The sequence below is a fragment of the Bubalus kerabau genome, chromosome 1 (assembly GCF_029407905.1).
Source record: "Bubalus kerabau isolate K-KA32 ecotype Philippines breed swamp buffalo chromosome 1, PCC_UOA_SB_1v2, whole genome shotgun sequence".
Classification (NCBI taxonomy): Eukaryota; Metazoa; Chordata; class Mammalia; order Artiodactyla; family Bovidae; genus Bubalus; species Bubalus kerabau.
The window spans coordinates 211616140-211640491 of NC_073624.1; the positions used below are offsets into that span (position 1 = coordinate 211616140).

Here is a 24352-nt window from a genome sequence, read left to right on the forward strand (position 1 = left end):
GTCGCTAAGTTGTGTCTGATTCCTTGTGACCCCACGGACTGCAGTACACCAGGCCTCCCTGTCCCTTACCATCTCCCAGAGTTCACTAAGTTCATGTCCATTGAATCACTGATACCATCCAACCATCTGTTGCCCTCTTCTCCTTTTGCCTTCAGTCTTTCCCAGCATCAGGGTCTTTTCCAGTGAGTTGGCACTTCACATCACGTGGCCAAAGTATTGGAGATTCAGCTTTAGCATCAGTCCTTCCAATGAATATTCAGGGTTGATTTCCCTTAGGATTGACTTGTTTGATCTCCTGGAGGAGGGAATGGCAAGCCACTCCAGTATTCTTGCCACAAAAACTCCTCCCTCCATGGGATTCTGCAGGCAAGAGTACTGGAGTGGGTTGCCATTTCCTTCTCAGGGGATCTTCCTGACCCAGGGATCAAACCTGGGTCTCCCGCATTCCAGGCAGACGCTTTAACCTCTGAGCCACCAGGGAAGCCCACAAAAACTACATGAACAGCATAAAAAGGCTGCACTCAATATGCCAGCAAATTTAGAAAACTTGCTTTTCAAATTTTGAAAACAAGTGGCCACAGGAAAAGGTCAGCTTTCATTCCAATCCCAAAGAAGAGCAATGCCAAAGAATGTTCAAACTACTGCACAACTGTGCTCATTTCACATGCTAGGAAGGTAATGCTAAAAATCCTTCAAGCTAGGCTTCAAAAGTACTTGAACCAAGAACTTCAAGATGCACAAGCTGGATTTTTAAAAGTCAAAGGAACCAAAAATCAAATTGCCAACATCCGTTGGGTCACAGGAAAAGCAAGAGAATTCCAGAAAAATACCTACTTCTGCTTCACTGACTATGAGAAAGCCTTTGACTGTCTGGATTACAACAAACTGTGGAAAATTCTTAAAGAGATGGAAATTCCAGAACACCTTACCTGCCTCCTGAGAAACCTGTATGTCGGTCAAGAAGTAACAGTTAGAACCAGACATGGAATAATGGACTGGTTCAAAATTGGGAAAAGAATATGTCAAGACTGTACATTGTCACCCTGCTTATTTAACTTATATGCAGAGTATATCATGCAAAACATTGGGCTGGATAAATCACAAGCTGGAATCAAGCTTGCAGGAGAAATATCAATAACCTCAGATATGCAGATGACACCACCCTTATGCAGAAAGTGAAGAGGAACTAAAGAGCCACTTGATGAAAGAGGAAAGTGAAAAAGCTGGCTTAAAACTCAAAACACTAAGATCATGGCATTTTGGTTCCATCACTTCATGGCAAACAGATGGTGAAAAAATGGAAACAGTGAGACTTAATTTTCTTGGGCTCCAAAATCACCGTGAATGGTGACTGCAGTTATGAAACTAGAAGATGCTTGCTTCGTGGAAGAAAAGCTATGACAAACCTACCATTAAAAAGCAGAGACATCACTTTGCTGATAAAGGTCCACATATTCAAGGCTATGGTTTTTCCAGTAGTCAAGTACAGATGTGAAATTTGGACCATAAAGAAGGCTGGGTGCTGAAGAATTGATGCTTTTGAACTGTGGTGCCAGAGAAGACTCTTTAGAGTCCCTTGGGCAACAAGGAGATCAAACCAGTAATCCTAAAGGAAATCATCCCTGAACACTCATTGGAAGGACTGATGCTGAAGTTGAAACTCCAATACTTTGCCACCTGATGGGAAGAGCCAACTAATTGGAAAAGACCCTGATGCTGGGAAAGATTGAGGGCATGAGGAGAAGAGGGAGACAGAGGATGAAATGGTTGGATGGCATCACCAACTCAATGGACATGAGCTTGAGCAAACTCTGGGAGATGGTGAAGGACAGGGGAGCCTGGCATGCTGCATGCAGCCCATAGGGTCACAAAGAATTGGACAGGACTGAGGGACTGAACAACAACATCGTCACCAGATGAAATACTTAACTGCTAGATTAATCTTATTGTTCAGTCTTGTCCAACTCTTTGCTGCCCCATGGACTGCAGCATGCCAATCTAAGATTAATCTTAGGGTATATATTTATCTGAAATTCGAACTTAACTGAGCACTCTGATTTATATCTGGTGATCCTAACTGCAATACACAGGACAGGCCCCCACGACAAAGAATTATCCAAACTAAAAAGTCCAAGGTGTAAAGTTGAGCAGGTTATGCAGGTTACTGGGCCAAGCCTCGGAATTTCTGATTAGTTATTTCTGGGATGGGGCCCCAGAATATGCATTTCTATCATGTTCCCAAGCGAAGCTGTTGTTGAATTATATTGGAGAACCACCCACCTAGAGAGAAAAAAAGGTTTCGTCCCTTCGTGAGTAATAGAGAGGAAAGTGCTTAGGCTAGCAAGTAGAGGAACCGGGGGAGTGGAGGGTGCAAGAGAGGCCTTGGAGAAGTGCAAGAGGTGCAAGGGGTGCAAGAGTATATTTCACTTCCCTGGCCCCGGCTTCAGAGGCACTTCCGGGTTTCCCCTAGGCACAGCGGAAGCCCCAGAGTCTCGTTGGTTGCTGGGATCGGGGGCGTGTCCTAAGTAGGGGTGTGTCCTGGGCGGGGAGCGGAAGGCGGGACGAAGGCGAGTGGAGCGCTCTCTTGCCGGACGTTGCGCTGCCGCGACGGCCGACGCCAGCAGCGCCGAGGCGCTCTAAGCTCCGCGCTACTAGTGGTATCTGGCACGAACCACGAGGCTCCAGTCTGTCCATCGCAGGTCGAGGTCGCCCCGCTTGCACCGCCGACTATACCCCTCTTGGATGTGGGAGCGGCGGACCGTAGCGATGTTTTTTCTCAGCGGTGGTCCAGGCGTTGGGCCTCGATGCCGCGGGCGGACGGTAAGTAGGTGTGACTCGTACAGGCACAACGGACCTCGGGGCTTCGAGTTCACAGAGCAGTTTGAGGGGGTCCCTCTGCGGGGAGGAAGGCGGGGCCGGCACCGGGGCGGGGTTAACTGGGGCGGAGCGAGCGTGGGGGTGGGAGCCTTTGGGCTAGGCCGGGCTGGGGGAGAAGCCGAGGCCCGCTAACGCAGGATGTACTAAGGGAGGAGGGGCCAGGGCCCTTGGGCGGGATCGGGGGCGGGGCAAGGCTGGCTGGGGCGGGAAGGACTGCTGTGGGCGGAGCTGGGTCTGGGGCGGGCTGACGCTGGGGGCGGAGCGGGTGGACATCTGTGGGCGGGGTCGGCGGGATCGGGCGGGCTTAGAGGCCTTGCCCTTTAGGGAGAGAAGGGGTTCTGCGTGGGGATACGCTGTGTGAAGGGCGCTTTTGGCATTTCCACAGTTTCTGCCTGCTTCTGGGATCGCTGAGATTGCATAGCATCTTTGTTTTCCTCTCTTCCCCTTTTTTGTTTAGCATTGAGATGAGTACGAGAAGGAGGGCCCCCGTATCTCACAAAGGCCATTCTTGAGCCGTTTTGCACCTGGCTTGACTTTAAGGCATTTACGTTTATAAAATGTCTTATTAAACAATGTTTTTTCTAAGTAACTTTAAAAAATGAGAAATGTTTGAAAACTAATACAAAGAATCCCTACATTCGAGTCACCTGGGTTCCCAAATGTTAACATCTTACTTAAGAGAGCAGTTAGCGAAACCAGGACACCAAAGGTCTGCAGGCCTTGTTCAGAATTTTTCGCTCTTCTCAACCATTTCCTTTTTGTGGTATAGGATCCAAGTCAGGATTTAGTTCTATTTAGTTGTCCTGTCTCATTGGAAAATTTAATATTTTAAGCACTAGAGGTCCCCTCACCTCCAAGATCCCTCAGAATGGCCCTAGGAACATCAGATCTCAAATCTAAGAGCCTTTTCTTCCTGGGTGCCAGAGTCAGTTGAGAATGTCCAGCTGAGCCTCTGGGAATGTCCAACTGAGAATGTCCAGCTGAGCCACAGCTTTGCACACCTGTGCCTTGACACATCTGGCCCTTAACTGCTCAGCATCTCCTGGTTTTTCTATCTCTCAGGTCAACCTCCTGCCCTTATATCTCTTAGACATCTCTGAAGATGCCTTTTCCAGCTTCTCTTTCAATGCAGGCTTCCTCCCTGGGTATCACCTGTGTCTTCAGGGATTCTTGTGGCTTTGGGGCTTCCACAAATCCTCAGAAAACTGACTCACTTATGACTTTATCCCAGGCCATTTCTCAGACCTAGAGGGACTGTGGCCTTTCAGTACCTTTCTGGGTTATCTCAAAAGCATTTCCATCCCAATATGTGCAAGACACAGGTCCAAATCACCCGCATCTCATGCCATTCCTGTGCTCCTGGCCTCTGTGAATGGCACCGCCCTACTCTAGCCACTAAACCTTAACTCTGGGAGGCCTCCCTGATCAGCCCTCTCCCTCCCCCTCAATCATCCAAACTTGTTGGTTTACTTTTGGAATCCTACTTGGGCTGGCCCACTTTTTGCCATAAGCACCACCATCCTGATGATCGCTCTTATCTCCCTACATCTGCTTTGGTGCCCTCACTCAGTTGTCTATACCACAGTCAGAGTAAACTTATTAAAATGTAAAGCCAAATGTGTCATGCTCTGCCTATAACCTTCTTTGATTTCCCTTTGCTTTACGTTAAAGATAAGTCTCTTTAAACAGTGCCTTCAAGACATGGAATAGTTGATCCAGTCTCTTTGTATACCCTTTCCCTTGGGTTCTCTACCCTGTCATAATTGTCTTTGCTTTCCCCCTTATTTGCTGTTTCTTCTGCTTAGGATGCTGTTCTCTGCCTCCTCGGGGAATTTGTACTCTTTTAGAGGGTCTCTTTCCTGCTGCTGCTACTGCTGCTGCTGCTAAGTCGATTCAGTCGTGTCCGACTCTGTGTGACCCAATGGACAGCAGCCCATCAGGCTCCCCCGTCCCTGGGATTCTCCAGGCAAGAACACTGGAGCGAGTTGCCATTTGCTTCTCCAATGCATGAAAGTGAAAAGTGAAAGTGAAGTCGTTCAGTCATGTCTGACTCTTCACGACCCCATGGACTGCAGCCTACCAAGCTCCTCCGTCCATGGGATTTTCCAGGCAAGAGTACTGGAGTGGGGTGCCATTGCCTTCTCCATCTCTTTCCTAGGGGAGGTCTAATTATCCTTTCCTTAGAAAGAAGTTCTGTGACTTTCCTGACTAGATCTAACTAAGTCCTGTTTTCTAGATCTTAATCTCGCCTACCTCTGCTTTTTGGTAGCCTTGTTAGAGTAGTGATTTTATACATGCTTAGGTGTCTAGTAGGCACTTCTGATGTTTGCTAAAGGAGTGAAGAAATTAAGGGCTGCTTTATATGGCTGCCCAACAACCTCTTTCTGGAAATCATTCCTGTTGGGAATTTGCTTAGCCTGCAGAGGCACTGTTTACTCTTGTCCAGTTACTCTGGTGGTTCTGTCAAGAAGGGCAAGAAGGATGGAAGGGCCATACAGTAGGGTATGGAGGGACTGAGGAGCACGGCCAGAGGACCACTGAAAGAGAGAAATGGCTTTTCCTACCCTTTCTGCCTAGCTATCCCTTCTGTTCTTGAGTCCACTGTATCAGTTGGCTCTCCATTGCTAGACATTTCGTATGCAAAGTTTTAGAGAATCTTTAGGAATGCATTTTTGTTAGGGTGAATTAAGTATTGAGTTCCTTAGTACTTTACTAAATAGCTGTCTTAAAGCCAAAAAGTTAAGATGAAAATAAAAGCCTGCTATAGAATTAGGAGAATGCCCTGCAGTGTGGCCATTTGCTCTACAGCAGAAGTTGTTCAGTTCAGAAGGTATTTACTGTGTGCCTGTTACATGCCAGGGGCTGTGTTGGCTTCTAAGGATCAGTCAGTTCAGTCACTGAGTCATGTCCGACTCTTTGTGACCCCATGGACTGCAGCACGCCAGGCTTCCCAAAGCTTGCTCAAACTCATGTCCATTGAGTTGGTGATGCCATCCAACCATCTTGTCCTTTATTGTCCCCTTCTCCTCCTGCCTTCAATCTTTCTCAGCATCAGGGTCTTTTCCAATGAGACAGTTCTTCCTATCAGATGGCCAAAGTAATGAAGCTTCAGCTTCAGCATCAGTCCTTCCAGTGAATATTCAGGGTTGATTTCCTTTAGGATTGACTGGTTTGATCTTCTTGCAGTCCAAGGGACTCTCAAGAGTCTTCTCCAACACTACAGTTCAAAAACAACCTACTACAGATTTGTTGGAAGTTTGATATAGTTAAAATTGTCCATCCTCCTTTGAGTTTCTGTGTTTTCTAAAAGAAAGGTTTCCCATGCTGTGGTCATTAATATACTTCAAAAGTTTTAAAATTGTGTTTTGTTTTGTTTGCAATTAGTGCTTAATACATCTAGGACTTCACTGTCTAAAAAGTAGCCATGGTCCACATGTGACTATGTAAATTAGAATTACTAAAAATTACATAAAATCAAAAATTCAGTGTCCCAGTCACACTAGCCGTATATCCAGTGCTTAATCTTCACATATGTCTCATGCCTACTATATTGGATAGCACTGATACAAAATATTTCTATCATTGTGGCAAGTTCTATTGGCAGCACTGATGTAGGACTGTAGTTTTCAACCAAGGCAGATTTTACCTCCAGTCCTTCCCACCAGGGAACACTTGGTGATGTCTAGAAACCCTTTTGTTTTTCACAACCAGTGGGACAGTTGTTCTACTGGTATGTAGTAAATGGAGGCCTGGGATGCTGTTAAACATCACACAATACATAGGACAGCCCCCTACAACAAACACAATGCCAAGAGTTCTGACTATTGGAAACCCTGTCCCAGAATGTATTTTGTTGTGAGGTGTGAGATGAAGGAGCTTCTTCTTTTCTTCTCTGACTAGCCAGTCAACTACACATCATTTTCTGTGTGTACTTGACCCATTTCCCTCTGGCTGGTAGTGAATCTGGAGATTTTTTTCCCTCAAATGATAGAGAAGGTCCTATTGTCTAGCATATGATTTCTTAAAACTGACTTCCATTTTCTTACAGATTCTTAGACTCTGCAAGTAAAGATAACCTGGTGTTCCCAGTATATCATGGCTTCATCTTCAAGGTAGGAGTAATGTTTGATGAAAGGCTTTATGCAAGTACAGTTGACTCTTCAACACATGGGGACTAGGGTTGCTCATCTCTGTGCATTCACAAATCTGTATGTAACTTTATAATGGAGCCCTCTGCACTGCTGGCTCCAACCAACTGAGGATCGTGCAGTACTCTAGTACATATTCACTGGAAAAGAATCCATGCATAAGTGAACTCACATAGTTCAGTTCAGTCGCTCAGTCGTGTCCGACTCTTTGCGACCCCATGGACTGCAGCATGCCAGGCCTCCTGTCCATCACCAACTCCCAGAACTTGCTCAAATTCATGTCCATCGAGTCAGTGATGCCATCCAACCATCTCATCCTCTGTCATCCCCTTCTCCTCCCGCCTTCAATCTTTCCCAGCATCAGGGTCTTTTCCAGTGAGTCAGTTCTTCGCATCAGGTGGCCAAAGTACTGGAACTTCAGCTTCAGCATCAGTCCTTCCAGTGAATATTCAGGACTGAATTCCTTTAGGATGGACTGGTTTGATCTTCTTGTAGTCCAAGACTCTCAAGAGTCTTCTCTTAGTTTACATAGTTCAAACCTGTGTTATTCAAGGCTAACTGTATCTACCCTTTGCTCTTGAAAGGCCAAGTTTTTAACATTTTCAGCTCTCAGTCCTGCCAGCCACCCTAAGCACTTGTTGTCTATGAAGCACCAAGGAGGGAGAGGAGAAAGGAAGATAGGAGAAAAGGCAAGGCAGACAAGGGAGTGTGTGGGGTGCTATGGATGCAGCTGTGTAGCTCTAGTTCCACACTTGATCTAAAGATGTGATTTGCTTTCCCCATCCTTCAAGACACAAGAGGGTTCTGTGTGGGGCTGCCTCAGTTCCTGTAGGCTTTCTCAATACAGGGGTGTGAACAGCCAGGCAGAGAAGGTGTTTGAGGCCTGTGGGTGCACAACAGCTTGAGCGGTGAGATTAGCCAAGACCATGGGTGGGCAGGTCTGGATCTGCTGCTGTAGACCATGGGTGGCTGGAGGAGGCATGAAAAGGGCTGCTCTTTGAGAACATGTCTTCATTTGAGGTCTGTGGAGAGGCGGAGCTTCAGGTTTCCTCTCCCTTTCTGGCTGGCCCAGAGAGCTTGAGGTGTACCTCATCTCCCCAGAGGTCAGATGTCTTGTGCCGTAGCCTGTAGTATGGGAGCTGGTGGAGCCAATGCCCTGAAAGTGAGGTTGGAGTAAGTCTCTAATGCAGCCTAAACTCCAAAACTACAGGGCAGGCCTGCAGAGAAATAGCCTTCATGGTAAAGTCTGTATCCTCCCTCTGGTGAGTGGCTTTTCTTATGCAGTGGCCAGGAAATAGGACATGAGCGTGCCCACCTTCTCAAGTCCAGTCTATTCTCATAGCCACAGTGATGTATTGACCACTCACTGTCCTGCTCCATACCCCTTAGGGACTTCTTCTGATAACCTGGAAGTCCTCATCAGGACTCTGGAACCCTGTGGAGCCTTGGCCCTGGACCCAGCTACCTCTGCTCTACTCTTCTCCCCTCACTATGGTCTGCAGTGTCACTAACCTCCTTGCTCTTCATAGATCTCAAGGCCCTTCAGCCACAGGGCCTTGTGCCTGTACCTGCAGTTCTCTCCATCTGGGAGACCCTGTGTCCAACTGTCTGCAAGGCTCACTCCTTCACCTTGCCAGTCTGTCTGCCCTGTAAGCCTTCCCTCATCATCTGTCTAAAGTAGCACCCCCAGCCCTATTCCTTTGCTGTATTCTCTGTCCCTTATTCAGGATGGCCCTCATCACTACTTGATGCCATCCTGTATAGCTACTTGCTTGTTGATATGTCATTTGTTTCCTTCATTTGGAAACAAGTGCTATGCAGGTTGGGGAGTGGAGTGTGCCCACTGCAGTCCCTGAGCAGCACTAAATACAAACATCTCTTGTATTTGGTTCCCACATGGACAGACAGAATTAGAATAACAGAGGTTTCCATGTTTCCAAATCCATTTGGCAGGCAGTATGGAGAAGGCAATGGCACCCCACTCCAGTACTCTTGCCTGGAAAATCCCATGGACGGAGGAGGCTGGTAGGCTGCAGTCCATGGGGTCGCGAAGAGTCGGACACAACTGAGCGACTTCCCTTTCACTTTTCACTTTCATGCATTGGAGAAGGAAATGGCAACCCACTCCAGTGTTCTTGCCTGGAGAATCCCAGGGATGGGGGAGCCTGGTGGGCTGCCGTCTCTGGGGTCGCACAGAGTCAGACATGACTGAAGTGACTTAGCAGCAGCAGCAGCATGCAGTAGGATAGCAGATGTTGAGGGAGCCATGTGAAAATCTGTCTGAATCTGGCTAGGTCTTGAATTTGGGTAGTGAGAGTTCAGGTAGGGAGAATGAGAATTTGGCAAGTGAGGAAACGTATTTGTCAAGTGAGTAAGAACAAGGGAAGAGAGAGGTAAGGCAGAAGCACAAAAGCAGGGCTGCTCGGGTCACTGAGTCAAGAGACATCAGTGGAGGTCCCTTCAGCAGCCCAGCCTTCCCACTGGCAGCTACTGTTAACCAGGTGATGACAGTGACATCTGGACTCATCACTAGAGAGAATCCTCGATTCAAAGACTTGAAGAAGGAGAGGAAGTATGGAATACCTCTTTAGAATGCCTCCCTTTAGTAAAACACAGATTAGAAGAGTAATCTGTGTTAGTCTGGAACATTGACTTATCTGGCACATTGCCTGGTAGTGTTGGATCTGAGATGCTGTTACGGTGGGAGTGCCCCCCTCTTGGGCAGTAGTTTGGTGGAGTTTTCTGCTGAAGCACTAGCTTTCCTGCATGGCCTCTCTTCATTCTGTTTCCTGTCATTGCAGCGGCCTCTCTACTGGGAGAAGTACCAGCTCAAAGCTGAAGTCTGTGAAGTTACTTGAGGTTCTGAATGCTCTGGAAGAGGAGGAATCTGGCCACAGTAGGGAGGAGATCTTCATTGCACCACCCAAAAATGCTGCAGGGGACTTCACTGATGAAGACTCAGGTGATGAAGATGGCCAGCGAGGAACGCATGTGCCCGGTAATGTGCTGCATGCTTTTGTGGTCCCTGAGGACTCTGGCACCGGGGAGGAGGAGGAGGATGACCTGCAGCTGCACCCAGCCAGGAAGAAGCAGAAGGCAGTAGTGGAACCTCAACGTGTTTGGACCAAAAGAGATATCCGCCCAGACTTCAGTAGTTGGACAGCAACAGATCCTCATATGGAAGATCTCAAAAGCCAGGAACTGAGTCCTGTAGGTCTCTTTGAACTGTTTTTTGATGAAGGAACGATTAATTTTATTGTTAATGAAACCAATCGTTATGCTAGGCAGAAAAATGTCAACCTGGGTCTCACAGCCCAGGAACTGAAGTGTGTCTTGGGCATTTTGATTTTAAGTGGGTATATCTCTTATCCAAGGAGAAGGATGTTTTGGGAAACATCTCCTGACTCACATCACCATCTTGTGGCTGATGCAATTCGAAGGGACAGATTTGAACTGATCTTCTCATACCTGCATTTTGCAGATAACAATGAGCTTGATGAAAGTGATAGGTTTGCCAAGGTCAGGCCTCTCATCGTACGCATGAACTACAATTTCCGGAAACATGCACCCTTGGAAGAGTTCTACAGCTTTGGCGAATCCATGTGTGAATACTTTGGATACCGGGGGTCTAAGCAGCTGCCTGCGGGGAAGCCTGTGCGGCTGGGCTACAAGATCTGGTGTGGGACAACCAGCAGGGGCTATCTGGTGTGGTTCGAACCCTCCCAGGGCACACTGTTCACTAAGCCAGACAGGGGCCTGGACCTGGGAGGCAGTATGGTGGTGAAATTTGTGGACGCACTTCAGACACGTGGCTGTCTGCCATACCACATATTTTTTGACAAGGTTTTTACAAGTGTCAAATTGATGTCCATTTTAAGGAAGAAAGGAGTGAAGGCTACAGGAACTGTTCGTGAGTACAGAACTGAGCGTTGTCCCCTTAAAGATCCCAAAGAACTGAAGAAAATGAAGAGGGGTTCATTTGATTACAAAGTTGATGAGAGTGAGGAGATCATTGTGTGCCGCTGGCACGATAGCAGTGTGGTCAACATCTGCTCCAATGCTGTGGGCATAGAGCCGGTGGGGCTGACAAGCCATCACTCAGGAGCAGCCAAGATGCAGACCCAGGTTCATCAGCCATCCCTGCTGAGACTGTACCAGGAGAAGGTGGGAGGTGTCGGCCGTATGGACCAGAACATCGCCAAGTACAAGGTGAAGATCCGGGGTATGAAGTGGTACTCGAGTTTCATTGGTTATGTTATTGATGCAGCTCTTAACAATGCTTGGCAGCTGCATAGGATATGCTGCCATGATGCCCAGGTGGATCTCCTGGCCTTCCGAAGATATGTGGCCTGTGTGTACTTAGAGAGCAATGCAGACACATCATCCCAAGGGAGGAGAAGCAGGCGGCTGGAAACTGAGAGCCGCTTCGACATGATTGGGCACTGGATCATCCACCAGGACAAGAGGACCCGGTGTGCCCTGTGCCACTCACAGACCAACACCCGCTGCGAGAAGTGCCAGAAGGGCGTCCATGCCAAGTGCTTCAGGGCATACCACATCCGGTAATGCCTCATGGGCAGAGGGAGCCCTCTGGATATTTGGTTTGCAATGAGATGTTTACAGCTAATTACGTAGAGCATTTGGGGCACTTCTGTGTGGTGTTGCCAAAAAGAGACCTGAGTCCTTGATTTGGTTTTGTATTTTTCCCCATTTTCATTACAATTACCTTTTAATTATCTTCTATTATGCCTACATGTAATATACATTAATATTTACATTAGTAATCATAAATTTTTATAAAGATATATTTTATACAACTATTTATTTCAACTTATGGGCCCTTTTTATTCAAATAAAATTCTTCCTTTGGGTTATAGCTGTCTGGTAAGGACAATTGAATGTTACCAAAACCTTATAGAAACTTGTGAACAGTAAAAAGATTTTATAGTATATGCTATCAGTTATACTAATCTGATATAGGCAATATTGTATCAATATGATGAAGGATATCTTAATCATATTTATTTCACTTTTATCTAATGCTAGCAAACTTTCCAGGGATAGATAATCTGCCATTATTTACCCAGCTGACTAGATTTATAGAGTTTGTATTTTCTTGATAAAAAATATTTTCCTAATACATGTATATCCATATGGAATCCATTTTTATAAATAGTGTGAAGGAGGGAATTTTTTCACCCAAAAGGATGGTCAGCATCATTTATTAAAGATTAAATATATTTCCCCAATGATTTAAATTCTTCCTTTAAAAATTCCTGAACTTTGGGGGAAAGTATTGAAACAAAGAAAAAAGTTTATGTTGGAAAGCCTAGTGGAATATAATCCAGAAGAATATAAGAAATACATATAAAAATTTGGACTTAATAAAAAACCTAAGAGAGCATGTTGAGTATTTGTATTTGGGAAAGAACTTGCTACAATAGCACAAATAAAAAGAGTATATCGATATATTTGACCATATAAAACTAAAACATCCATTAGCAAAGGAAAACACAAGGAAATTGAAAAGATATGTTTCACATTATTCCATTTGTAGTAGTATCTTCAGTGTAAAAAGATCTTATAAACACATAGGTGGCAAGAATAAAATGTGCACTTATATATAAAAGAACAAATGGAAGATGAACAGTGAAGATACATAAGTGATGGACAGGGAAGCCTGGTGTGCTGCAGTCCATGGGGTCGTAAAGAGTCGGACACAACTGAGCAACTGAACTGAACTGAGATATCCTTTTTTAAACAAATTAATTTATTTGTACATAATTCCTGTTGGTATGGGTGTAGAAAGGTGACAGACTCATGCAGTACCTGAGGAAGTATGAATCTGCCCAACCTTTCTGAAGGTGATCTAACAGGTCCATCCAAAATCTTAAAAATTGTTCATACCCATAGAAAAGCAAATGTCTGGTCCCTTGTGATGTAAATAAAAGGGAGAAAAGGGACACATCCTTCTTTTAGTAGAATCCCAACAAATAAATGGAGAAGGGGGGATGGAAATAAAATACTGCTCTTTGGCAAATGTCACAGCAGTAATTTTTCAGCGAATAAATATCCATAGATGCTAACCTTAGGGGCAAGATTTCCAGATGGAATAAACAGTAACCACTTAGTGGGAAAATCAGGCACACCACCACAACCAAACGAAGTTAATACTACCAGTGTTGAGATATAGATGTCCTGTGCTACCCACCTCACCTCAGGTATGGTAGGTACACTGTGATATTCCTGCCCAGAAGATACAACCTGAATTCTAAATCATGAGAAAACACAAGATAGACCCAAATTGAGGGACATTTCACAGAACAGTTGGCTAATACCTTTTGAAAGTGTTGAGGCTGTAAAAGAAAATGAAAAGGAGAATCTGTCCAAGATTAGATGAGACCAATGAAGTATAACAAATACAATGTGTGATACTGGCCAGGTTCCACAAAAAAGGTTTAGTGGGATAACGGATGAAACTTGAATAAGGTCTGAAGTTACACCATTTTATAAATATTCATTTCCTGCCTTTGACAATTGTGCTATGGTTATGCAGGATGTCAACATCTGGGGAAGATAGGTAATAGGAGCTAGCTATCTAGTACCACTGGAACTTTTGTAGGTTTGAAATGCTTTCAAAGTGGACGTTAAAAAATGTTTATACCTTTGGCACACCTTTAGGAATCTAGCCTGGACACTTAAAAGCATTTGTCTTAAGAAGTTTGTTAATCAAATTTTACTTCTCAGTTTTCATCTCTTGCATCACAATGATCCTGAGATTTTAGCATTTATTTACCAGGTATTTTTTACCTAACTAATCATCCAACTGAATTAATTGAATGGTTGTGAGAACAGTTTGTAAAGCTTCCAGAAGCTACAGAATGGCCAATTGTGACTTCTGTGGTGGCTCAGATAGGAAAGAATCTGCCTGCAATGCAGGAGACCTGGCTTCAATCCCTGAGTCGGGAAGCTCCCCTGGAGCAGGGAATGGCTACCCACTCCAGTATTCTTGCCTGGAGAATTCCATGGGCAGAGGAACGTGGCAGGCTATAGTCCCTGGGGCCGCAGAGTCACACACAACTAAGTGACTAACACTTTCTTAAGAGCTAAAGGAAAAATTGCTGAGACTGATGGATAGTCTCAAGCTGTAATTGATGTAGGAATATGTGCAGACTATTGCAGGCCACTGAATGATGCCAAAACTAATACAGTAGAATCTGTGTAGACAATACCAAGTATCACAACTGGCAGTCAAGGCCAGATGACATTCCTTGATGGCATATTCCCAAAGGAATTTAGGGTACAAAATGAAACTGGTTGGTTACCAATCCCACAAGTAAGAAAGCACTTGAACAGAGTGTCTGCCTTGTGTACTCTAGCAGAACCATTCACAAATCTTTTAACTGGAAAGGATATGAAAGTTGTCCTGGTTATTCTGAATGACATTTCAAAATCTTTCCAGTTGTTAAGAAGCTGGACAAAATTAAAACAAACAAAAAAACAGTATACCAGACTGTGGAAACATGTATAACATTAAAGTTCTTCTAATGAACAATGAAAACGACTTTGTCTTAAGGCTTCATTGATTACCAGACAATTATGTCTTTATAAAATAACAAATGTAAAACACATAAAATTTACTGTCTTCACTGTTTTTAAGTATATATAGTTCGGTAGAGTTAAATATGTTCACATTGCTGTGCAAAAGATCTGTAGAACTGAAATTCTGTATCAATTGAACAACTCATTTTCCCTCTTCCCTCAGCCTATAACCCATAAATCTCCCAGTCTTTGTCGTGGACCTCAGTTTGCATGTTGGAACCTGCCTTCAGCATTGAGTCAGGCTGTGCAGTTTCCCCTCAGCCTTCACTCGCAGCTTGTGTTGAGCCTCCTTGTTAACCAGAAGTGAGTGCTTAGAGCTTCTCAGGTATTCCTGAGTAAGCACACATCTCTGGCAGTGTACACAGTCCTATGAGAGCACACGGCCTTCAAGAACCCCAGGACTGTGTGAAAGCTTTCAGTGTGCTATAGATATCTCATTCCCCAAGTTTTCTTTTTAAGCCTTTGGTTAACCAATTTTTGCCCATATAGTATGTATTGCCTTTGGCAATCATGATGTTCCAACAGTTGCCTTTGATTGTTTTTTTCAAAATGCCTGTGGGGCCTATTTGTACTGGATGAGTGCTGAGTCAGATCAAATATAGATGGTTTTGCTAGTGGGGATCTTCCAGGGAATCAGCAAACAGAGTACATGATAATTCTCTGGGGACTAGTCTTTGAAGGAGATCCAGTCTTGACTTGCCACTCCAGTTATTGCCCTGCTCCTGTTTTTCCCATTTCAGGCTGTTGTTTTTCAAGGTTATAGCTAAACAGGAGAGGGAACAATAAGAATAGATGAGTTAAAAGGCCATAAAACTCACTGATTTAGTAAGTTTCAGCCATTTTTCTCAAGAACATCCTCACCAGATTGCTTAAAGCCTTTGTTTAATTTTCAGAAGTCTGAAAAAAGTTGATTCTGGAAAAATTTCCAGTGTTTTCGTTGCTTTTATGGGTATGAAATTTATTTTCAGAAGTCCTTACTCTGGCATTTTTACTAACATTAGTTTTGAAAAGTTGTTTCTGCTGCATAGACAGGTTTTTCTTTCTGTCCTCTGAAGATACCTGTTCATTGTCTCCTGGCTTGCATTGTTTTTTGTTTTTTGGTTTTTTTTTTTTGGTAAGTCTCTTGTAATTCTTATTCTCTTGGTTCTGTACCTAATGTATCTTTTTCTCCCCAGGTGCTTTAAGACTGTCTCTTTATCACCGATTTTTAGCAATTTTATTATGCTGTTCTTTGTAGTTTTCTTCCTATTTCTTCCTATTGCTTGGGAATATTTGAGCTTCTTGGGTATGTCAGTTCAATTTTCATCAAATGTTTTGTTTAAATATTTTAATACTCTTCAGAACTGTCCTTTTTGAATGTTAATACTCTTCAGAACTATTCTTGAATGATAGAAGAACTATCCTTGTGAAAAGTTGCTGCTGAGCCACGAAAAGGCACCCGGATTCTTGGCCCCCAGAGGAGAAGAATTCAATCTAGGGCCAGAGACGAGGCTTGATCGCTCAGAGCCTTTGTGTAATAAAGTTTTATTAAAGTATAAAGGAGATAGAGAAAGCTTCTGACATAGACATCAGAAGAGCAGAAAGAATACCCTGCTGCTAGTTTTTAGCTGGATGTTATATAGTTACTAGCAGTCTGTTAATGAAAGAAAGGAAAGTCTTAAAACTCAGAGAATGGCACCAAGCCCCTCATCCATAAAATGTATTTTGGGATAATCTTGGCACCAGATGAGTCATCCCGGGCCATAAAACGATTGACTTGAATCTTGTAGAAAGGCAGATTACCATACAAATAGTTTCACTTACATAGATTAGAGAAACAATATCTGAGTATAATATACTGGTTTGTCAAGTCGATTCTGAGCCATTACGTGGAACCAACTTGAAGACAGAGGCTGGGGTAAATGCGTAGTACATTAACATGCTGCTGTTGCTGCTAAGTCGCTTCAGTCGTGTCCAACTCTGTGCGACCCCATAGACGGCAGCCCACCAGGCTCCCCCATCCCTGGGATTCTCCAGGCAAGAACATTGGAGTGGGTTGCCATTTCCTTCTCCAATGCATGAAAGTGAAAAGTGAAAGTGAAGTCACTCAGTCATGTCTGACTCAGCGACCCCATGGACTGCAGCCTACCAGGCTCCTCTGCCCTTGGGATTTTCCAGGCAAGAGTACTGGAGTGGGGTGCCATTGCCTTCTCCGAGTACATTAACATAGCTTAAGACAAACATTTCCATAAGAAAAATGCATTGGTTAACTCAAGGTTTGAGAATAGTTAAGTTCAGGTGGAACCAGGTGTCATTATGGCAACACAGTATTTTAAGAGAAACCTCTTTTTAAATTTATATAGAGAAGGGGCGGTGGGGGTAGGGGGAATATATCACTAGTTTGTTTTCTCCTGCCGCTTAAAAGAGAGAAAAAAATGTCTGACACTTGCAGCCTATTTCCTCCGTTTGGAGACCCCTGGCCTTCCTGCCTGTTACCCTCTCACTTATTTCTTGAATGATAGAATAACTGTCCTTGTTTCTTAAATGATAAATGAGGGGTGTAGGTGTGCAGTGAATCAAAGGGAAAAGTAAGTTGTTTTTCCCTGTGTACACGGTTGGTCTCTGGGGTTGTAGATGTAACAGTGGCAGCACAAGAATAGGGGCTCGGCACTTGGGAGGAGTACTTATAGGGGTTGGGGAGGGTAAGTTATAAAAAGAATAAGTTAAACAAACCTTGAAATCAAAAACTATGTGTAGTGAAATTCAGAAGTGACTTTCAGGAAGGCAGTGATTTCACAGAAGAAATGATGACGCTCTCCTTTAAGGTGTAGGTGGAGACAGTGATGTGTTGGTAAATTAGCTCTTGAAAAAAATATTCCAAGACAAAAAAAATAAAAAGCCTTGGTTTATAGTCTTTTTCAGCTGCCATGGTCTGAATACCTCCACCATGCTATCAATGGCTTACCAACCAACTTGCAGAACTATTTAAGATTTAACAATTAGCTCTTGTGAGTCGGTGTGAACAAGCTCCAGAACACTGGTAGTGGAATATATGGCACAAACCATAAGGTTTAGAAAAAACAATCCACCTAACCCAGCACACAGCAGGCATTTCACCCAGACCCTTGGAAGGGTGACAGCCATAGATCAGAAGACACAGAAGAGGAAACATTCATCAAATAAGATGTCAGTGAAAGAAAATATGTGCTCCACAGCCCTTTTGAGTGCTGCTTTATTCTTTAGAAGCTGGAGGCTGTCTTGGGGATGTTGATGGATGAAGCAGGGCATGGAAGAAGGTGCAGACTGCAGGAAGGAAAGTCAGGTCTGTGTTTCCAGGGACAAGCAACCTGGAAAGAAGGTGAGTGGAAGTGAGGTAGCAAAGAAGTTCTAGAGAATAGTTCTAGAAAATGAAGTCTTGTGTTATCTTTTATTTCCTTGCCTCATAGTTTAGCCTTGATTGATTTCATCTGAAAAATTATGGGAAGGAAAACCAGAGTGTTTGGTTTTGTAAATTTTTGCAAAACTTTTCTATCTTGTTAATATAAACATTTTACTTCTGGCTCCATTTATTAGGTATGCTCAGACATGTGGTAATATTTGAATGTGTGGAAGATGGCAATTTTTTTATTGATATTAAACTGCTAGCTGGTTTGGTGAACACAGAAACCTAGGATTGAGAGACTATTCTTGCCTGGATTACCTCAAGAAAGTAATATTCTTACACAATATCTAGGTCACCCAAGAGCATAACAGCTTTGATCTTAGTGAGCATGGTCCAGAAATGATCCAGGAGTGTCAGGTACTTCAGTAAACCCTCATGGGGATGAACAGAGTTGACAGTGCAGAAAACTGCATGTAACAGTCTACATTTGGGTTCATCCTTGGTGGATAATTGTGCAGAACCAACTGTGACAGCAACTTGGTAGCTCTGCCACTATAACTGAGTGGTGTCGGTTTGCACTCCTGTTGCTGGTGTCATATGAATTAAATCTGAGAAATTCTAGTGTCAAATCTTTGGAATAAAGTCATCTAGTGTTACCTTAACTTAGAGAAAATATATCCTCAACCTCCCTACTTTCCTCCTTTTCAATCTCTCTCTTTCTCTGTTTCCCTCACTCTGAATCTTTGACATTCCTTCTAGCTTTAATTCTTTGGTTCAAATTCTTTCTCACGTTGATGGGTTTGGTTTCCTCATCTAAAATTTGTGTCATTGCATCTCTAGCATTTATGAAATCTTCAAAATTAAGGATTCTGTAAGAAAAACTGAGGAGAAAGCATAATGGTCACTCACAGAAAGGTCCTGAGACAGTTGCTGAGAAAAGTCCTGTCCTCAGGCACATAGGGGGCTGTTTGTTTATGCTCTTTTCCTGAGATGATGCTGCAATTGGTTCACCATTGGGCAGCTCTAACTGCAGAATTCTGGAATCATTCAGGGTTGGAACACTATATATATATAGCATTACAAAGTTAGATCTTAGCATTTATATTGTTAAGTGAAAACAGAGGGGCAGGGAGGCTGGTTAAATCACAATAAAAATGGCGAATGAGGTGGAATCTAGATCATTCATGGAAGGAAATAGATTCAAATAAAGGAACTGAAATCATGCTAGATCAATTATTTAGAATTTAAGAATGACTTTACTATATTCAGTGATGCAGCTTGGTCTGATAGTGAGGATGCTGTTCATCTAATTGTTAATTTCAGAGGAAGAGGGCAATAAGGGACCAGTGACAATTTCAGTCTTCTACAAAGACTAATTTTTGTTTCAGTGAGGTTTAAGTTTATGTTAGAGACTCTCCCCTCTGAAGAGATTCCAGTCTAAAAAGAGAAAAGTTGGTTTCCCATTCTGCCTTACCCTCACTCTGTCACAGGTCTTTTCTTAGTCGTTTTTATCTTTTGAAGTATCTCATTTCTCTGCACTAGATACCTTTATCTTCTCTTTTAAGACATTTCCAGAGGTTTCCCTGGTGGCTCACATGGTAAAGCATCTGCCTGCCATGCAGGAGACCTGGGTTCAATCCCTGGGTCAGGAAGATCCCCTGGAGAAGGGAACAGCAACCCACTCCAGTATTCTTGCCTGGAGAATCCTATGGACAGAAGAATTCATGGGGTTGCAAAGAGTTGGACATGACTGAGCGACTAACACACACACACAGAGGTTTCCAATTAGATCAGAAAGAAGTGGTTTTTGCCATGTGGCTTCATTCTCCATGGAGAGAGATTTTTGATAGGTCAATGAACTTTTCAGGGGCAGTGGGGCTGCCTTTGTCTTTTTCCTAACTGCTGAGTTGAGTTGGTTATGCATCCCATTTACCTGAAGCCTGTTGATAAGGGATGTGACATTTGCAGTAGTGAGCAAATGGATGAGAGCTTTGCCTAGGGATTTTCTTTGCCCAGTCTTTCTTTTTTATTATCTTAAAAATAAGTCAATTTACTAAAACTTAATTTTGTTCTTGCATGGAGGAAGAGGGTACTTATAGAACTTTGTGTGGGCATTTGTAAAGCACTCCCTCTCTGGTTTCAATTAGTATAATAATAGAATGGTTATATCCGAAAGAAAACTGAAGTGCAAGGAATTCAGCTTTATTGCCAGAAGTAGACAGGCTCAAACCTGACGAGTGATACCTGAATAAAAGCTTATGGGCTGTAGCAAGTGTCCTTGTTTAATCACTGTCAAAGATTTCTAGTTCATACATTTCCCCTAACCCTCCCTGCTCTACACCTTGATCAGCACATACATTTCTTTCTTGTACAGATTATTTATGTTAATCCCTTATGTGAAGAATTGTCCTAGAACTTTGTTACCCACTTGGTAGATTAAAACATTTCTTCCATATAATACTCAAAACAGTATTAAAAAATAAATCACCTTCTTCCCACTCTGCCATATATATACATATATATATATGGCTTCCCGGGTGGCACAGTGGTAAAGAATTTGCCTGCAATGCAGAAGACTTGGGAGACACAGGTTTTATCCCTGGGTCAGGAAGATGTCCTGGGGGAGGAAATGGCAACCCACTCCAGTATTCTTGCCTGGGAAATCCCACAGACAGAGGAACCTGGCAGGCACAGTCCATGAGGTCGCAAAGAGTTGGACATAACTGAGCATGCACTCACACACATACACACTCATATATATGAGTGTATATATGTGTGTGTATATATATATATATATATATATATATATATATATCTTTTTTTCAGATTCTTTCACATTATAGGTTATTAGAAGATTAAAATAGAGTAATTTAATTGGATTTTTGTTTAGGTCTGTTTTTAGCCCCTTCAATTTTAAAAATTTGACATCAAGAACTCAACTTAGTTTTTATCTTCACTTAAGGGTCTTTTGTGGTAAAGAATCCACCTGCAATGAGGGAGACCTGGGTTCAATCCCTGGGTCAGGAAGATCCCCTGGAGGAGGGCATGCCAACCCACTCCAGTATCCTTGCCTGGAGAATCCACATGGACAGAGGAGCCTGGCGGGCTACAGTCCATGGGGTCACAAAGAGTCGGACCTGACTGAACAACTAGGCACAGCACAGCACAAGGGTCTTTTATAAGCTGCAGCATTTTGGGACTTTCAGTCATGGTTAGCCTCTTTCAAAGACTATAATAGACTCGAATTTCCTTTGTAGTTGAAAAAAGCATCATCGATCCAGTTTTCTTGGTGAAACTTCATCATCCTTGCCATCACTACATCTACCACCTCAGCGACCATCACTCCAGTTACACCATTACCACCATCATGATGGCCACCATCACTACTCTCACCACTGCCAGTACCAACACGACCACTATCACCACAACCCCCGTCACCATCATCAGTCCTACAGTGCCCAATTTGAGAATGTGGGCCTACAGTTCTCAAAGAAGCATGAAGAGGATAAACACAGGTCACTAGTTTTATGTATATATGAACTGAACCCATGAAGTCAATGATCCCGTTGCAATTTCAAGTATGAAAAGACCAGGGCTGAAATGGAATCTAAGCAGCACTGTTTTAGAATGAAATAGAGCCAGTGATCAACATCCATCATGTTTGTATCTAAACTGAGGTTAGGCAGCATCCCAACACCATTTGCCAAGCACACACCACCTCCTTGTTCCTCAGACTGTATATGAGGGGGGTCATCATAGGAGTGAGAATGGCACCAAGCATAAAAAGAAGCTGGGCCAGCTTGGGACTGTGGTGAGAATTAGGCTTCATGCAAACCAGCACAGCTGGGCCAAAATAGAGAATCAGCACAGTCAGGTGGGAGGAACCGGTGGCCAGGGCTTTGTTCCTGGCCTCAGGGGAGTTCATGCAGAGGATAGCAAGGAAGACAAGGGCATAAGAGGACATGATGAGGGACAAGGGGATGAGGAGCACCGTGATGCTTGTCATCATCACAGCCTTCTCATACGCAGAGATGTCTTCACAGGCCAGTTTCAGGATGGCCATGACCTCACAGAGGAAATGGGGAATCTCTTTGGAACCACAGCTGGGGAAATACATGGTTCCTCTATTCTGTTACATATGTCTATATATCTGCTTTTATGTTGGCAACATACTGTTTTAATTTACTATAGCTTTGTAATATATTTTGAAATCAGGAAGTATGATGCCTCTGTTTTTGTTTTTCTATCTGAAGATTGCTTTGTCAATCTGATTTTGTTCCTGAATTTGAAATATTGTAAGCTTTTCATGATTACAAGTGATGTTAATATTGGTTTGACCTATATTATTTGAGGTAGTTTCCCTATATTCCCACTTCCTTGAGAGTTTTTAACCATAAATGGGTATAGAATTTTGGCAAAAGCTTTTTGTACATCTAGGGATATGATCATATGTTTTTTATTCTTCAGTTTGTTAATGTGCTGTATTACATTAATTTGCAGATATTGAAGAATCTTTGCATTTGGGGGTAAATCCCACTGTGATCATGGTATATGAGCCTTTTAATGTGTTAGTGGATATGGTTTGCTAGATAATTAGTTTTTAACATTTATTTTTATTACATAAGAAGAAAAACTTCTATATTTTTATAATTAACAACAAACTATTCAAAAAGGAAACCCAGAAAGAATTCCATTTATAAAAGCAACAAAAATATATAGAAATAAACTTAACCAAGGAGATGAAAGACTTATACACTGAAAATTATAAAACATTAATGAAAGAATTTGAGCAAGACAAAATTAAATGAAACAACATGCCTCATATGGATTAGAAATATTTAGTATTATCAAATGTTCATATTATTGAAAGTGATCTACAGATTAAGTGCAATGTCTATCAAAAATTCTAATGGCCCTTTTTAACCGTCTTGTTTGGTGCCCCAAAGTAAAGAAATAAAAGCAAGCATGATTAAACTTGAAAGCTTTTCACAGCAAAGGAAACTATTGATCAAGTGAAAAGATAACATATTGAATGGGAGAAAATATTTGTAAATTATATGGCTGATAAGGGATTAATATCCAGCAAATAGAAACAGTTCATACAACTTAATAGCAAAAGAAAAATAAAAACAAACAACCAGTTTTTTAAAAAGGGCAGAAGACCTGAAAAGACATTTTTCCAAAGAAGAAATGCAGATGGCTGACAAACACATGAAGAGTTCAACATTGCTAATAATCAAGGAAATTCAAATAAAAAACATGATGAGATATCACCTCATACTTGTCAGAATGGCTGTCATCAAAATGAACACAAATAACAAGTGTTGATGAGGATGTGGAGAAAAGGGAGCCTTTATACACTGTTAGTGGGAATGTAAATTGAAGCAGTCACCATGTAAAATAGTGTGAATGTTTCTTTAAAAAAAAAATAGAGCTATTATCTGACCCAGCAATTCCACTTCTGGGTATATATTTGAAGAAAATAAAAACACTAATTTTAAAAGGTACATGCATCCCAATGTTCATGTTAGCATTATTTACAATTGCTGAGATATAGAAACAGCCTAACGGTCCATCAACAAATGAATGTATAACGTGCAAATGGTATGTGTGTGTATATATATATATATGAATACATACATATATGAATACTACTGATAAACTCAAAATGAATTAAAAACCTAAATGCAAGGCCAGAAACTATAAAAATCTTAGAGGAAATCATAAGTAGAACACTCTCTGACATAAATCACAAGATCCTCTATGACCCACCTCCCAGAGTAATGGAAATAAAAACAAAAATAAATTGGACCTAATTAAACTTAAAAGCCTTTGCACAACAAAAGAAACTTGAAACACAATGAAAACTCTCAGAACAAGAGAAAGTTGCAAATGAAGCAACTGACAAAGGATTAATCTCCAAAATATACAAGAGCTCATGCAATTCAATATCAGAAAAACAACAACCAAATCAGAAAAACAACAACCAAATCAAAAAATTGGCAGAAGACCTCAATAGATATTTCTCCAAAGAAAACATACAGATGGCCAACAAATGCATGAAAGGATACTCAACATCACTCATTATTAGAAAAATGCAAATCAAAACTACCATGAGGTATCACCTCACACAGTAAGAATGACTATCATCAAAAAATCTACAAATAATAAATTCTGGTGAGTCTGTAGAGAAAAGAAAACCATCTTGCACTGTTGTTGAGAATGCAAATTGATACAGCCACTATGGAGAACAGTATGGAGATGACTTAACTAACTAGGAATAAAGCTATGACCCAGGAATCCCACTACTGGGTATATACCCTGATAAAACCATAACTCAAAAAAGACATGTAACTGAATGTTC

At 42.5% G+C, this 24352-nt stretch overlaps 2 protein-coding genes across 2 annotated transcripts; one reads left to right on the forward strand and one right to left on the reverse strand.

Annotated features, from left to right (window-relative positions):
• The first annotated feature begins 2008 nt into the window (after positions 1-2008).
• Positions 2009-11828, forward strand: PGBD2 (piggyBac transposable element derived 2). The gene is made up of 3 exons (XM_055552518.1): positions 2009-2820; positions 6926-6989; positions 9827-11828. The coding sequence occupies exons 2-3, from the start codon at positions 6973-6975 to the stop codon at positions 11589-11591; spliced, it is 1782 nt and encodes a 593-aa protein (XP_055408493.1). The 5' UTR covers positions 2009-2820; positions 6926-6972; the 3' UTR covers positions 11592-11828.
• A 9508-nt stretch (positions 11829-21336) lies between these two features.
• Positions 21337-22105, reverse strand: LOC129628768 (olfactory receptor 2T1-like). The gene is made up of 2 exons (XM_055548302.1): positions 21704-22105; positions 21337-21465 (listed from the first exon to the last, which is right to left on the reverse strand). The coding sequence occupies exons 1-2, from the start codon at positions 22103-22105 to the stop codon at positions 21337-21339; spliced, it is 531 nt and encodes a 176-aa protein (XP_055404277.1).
• Between the last annotated feature and the right edge of the window lie 2247 nt (positions 22106-24352).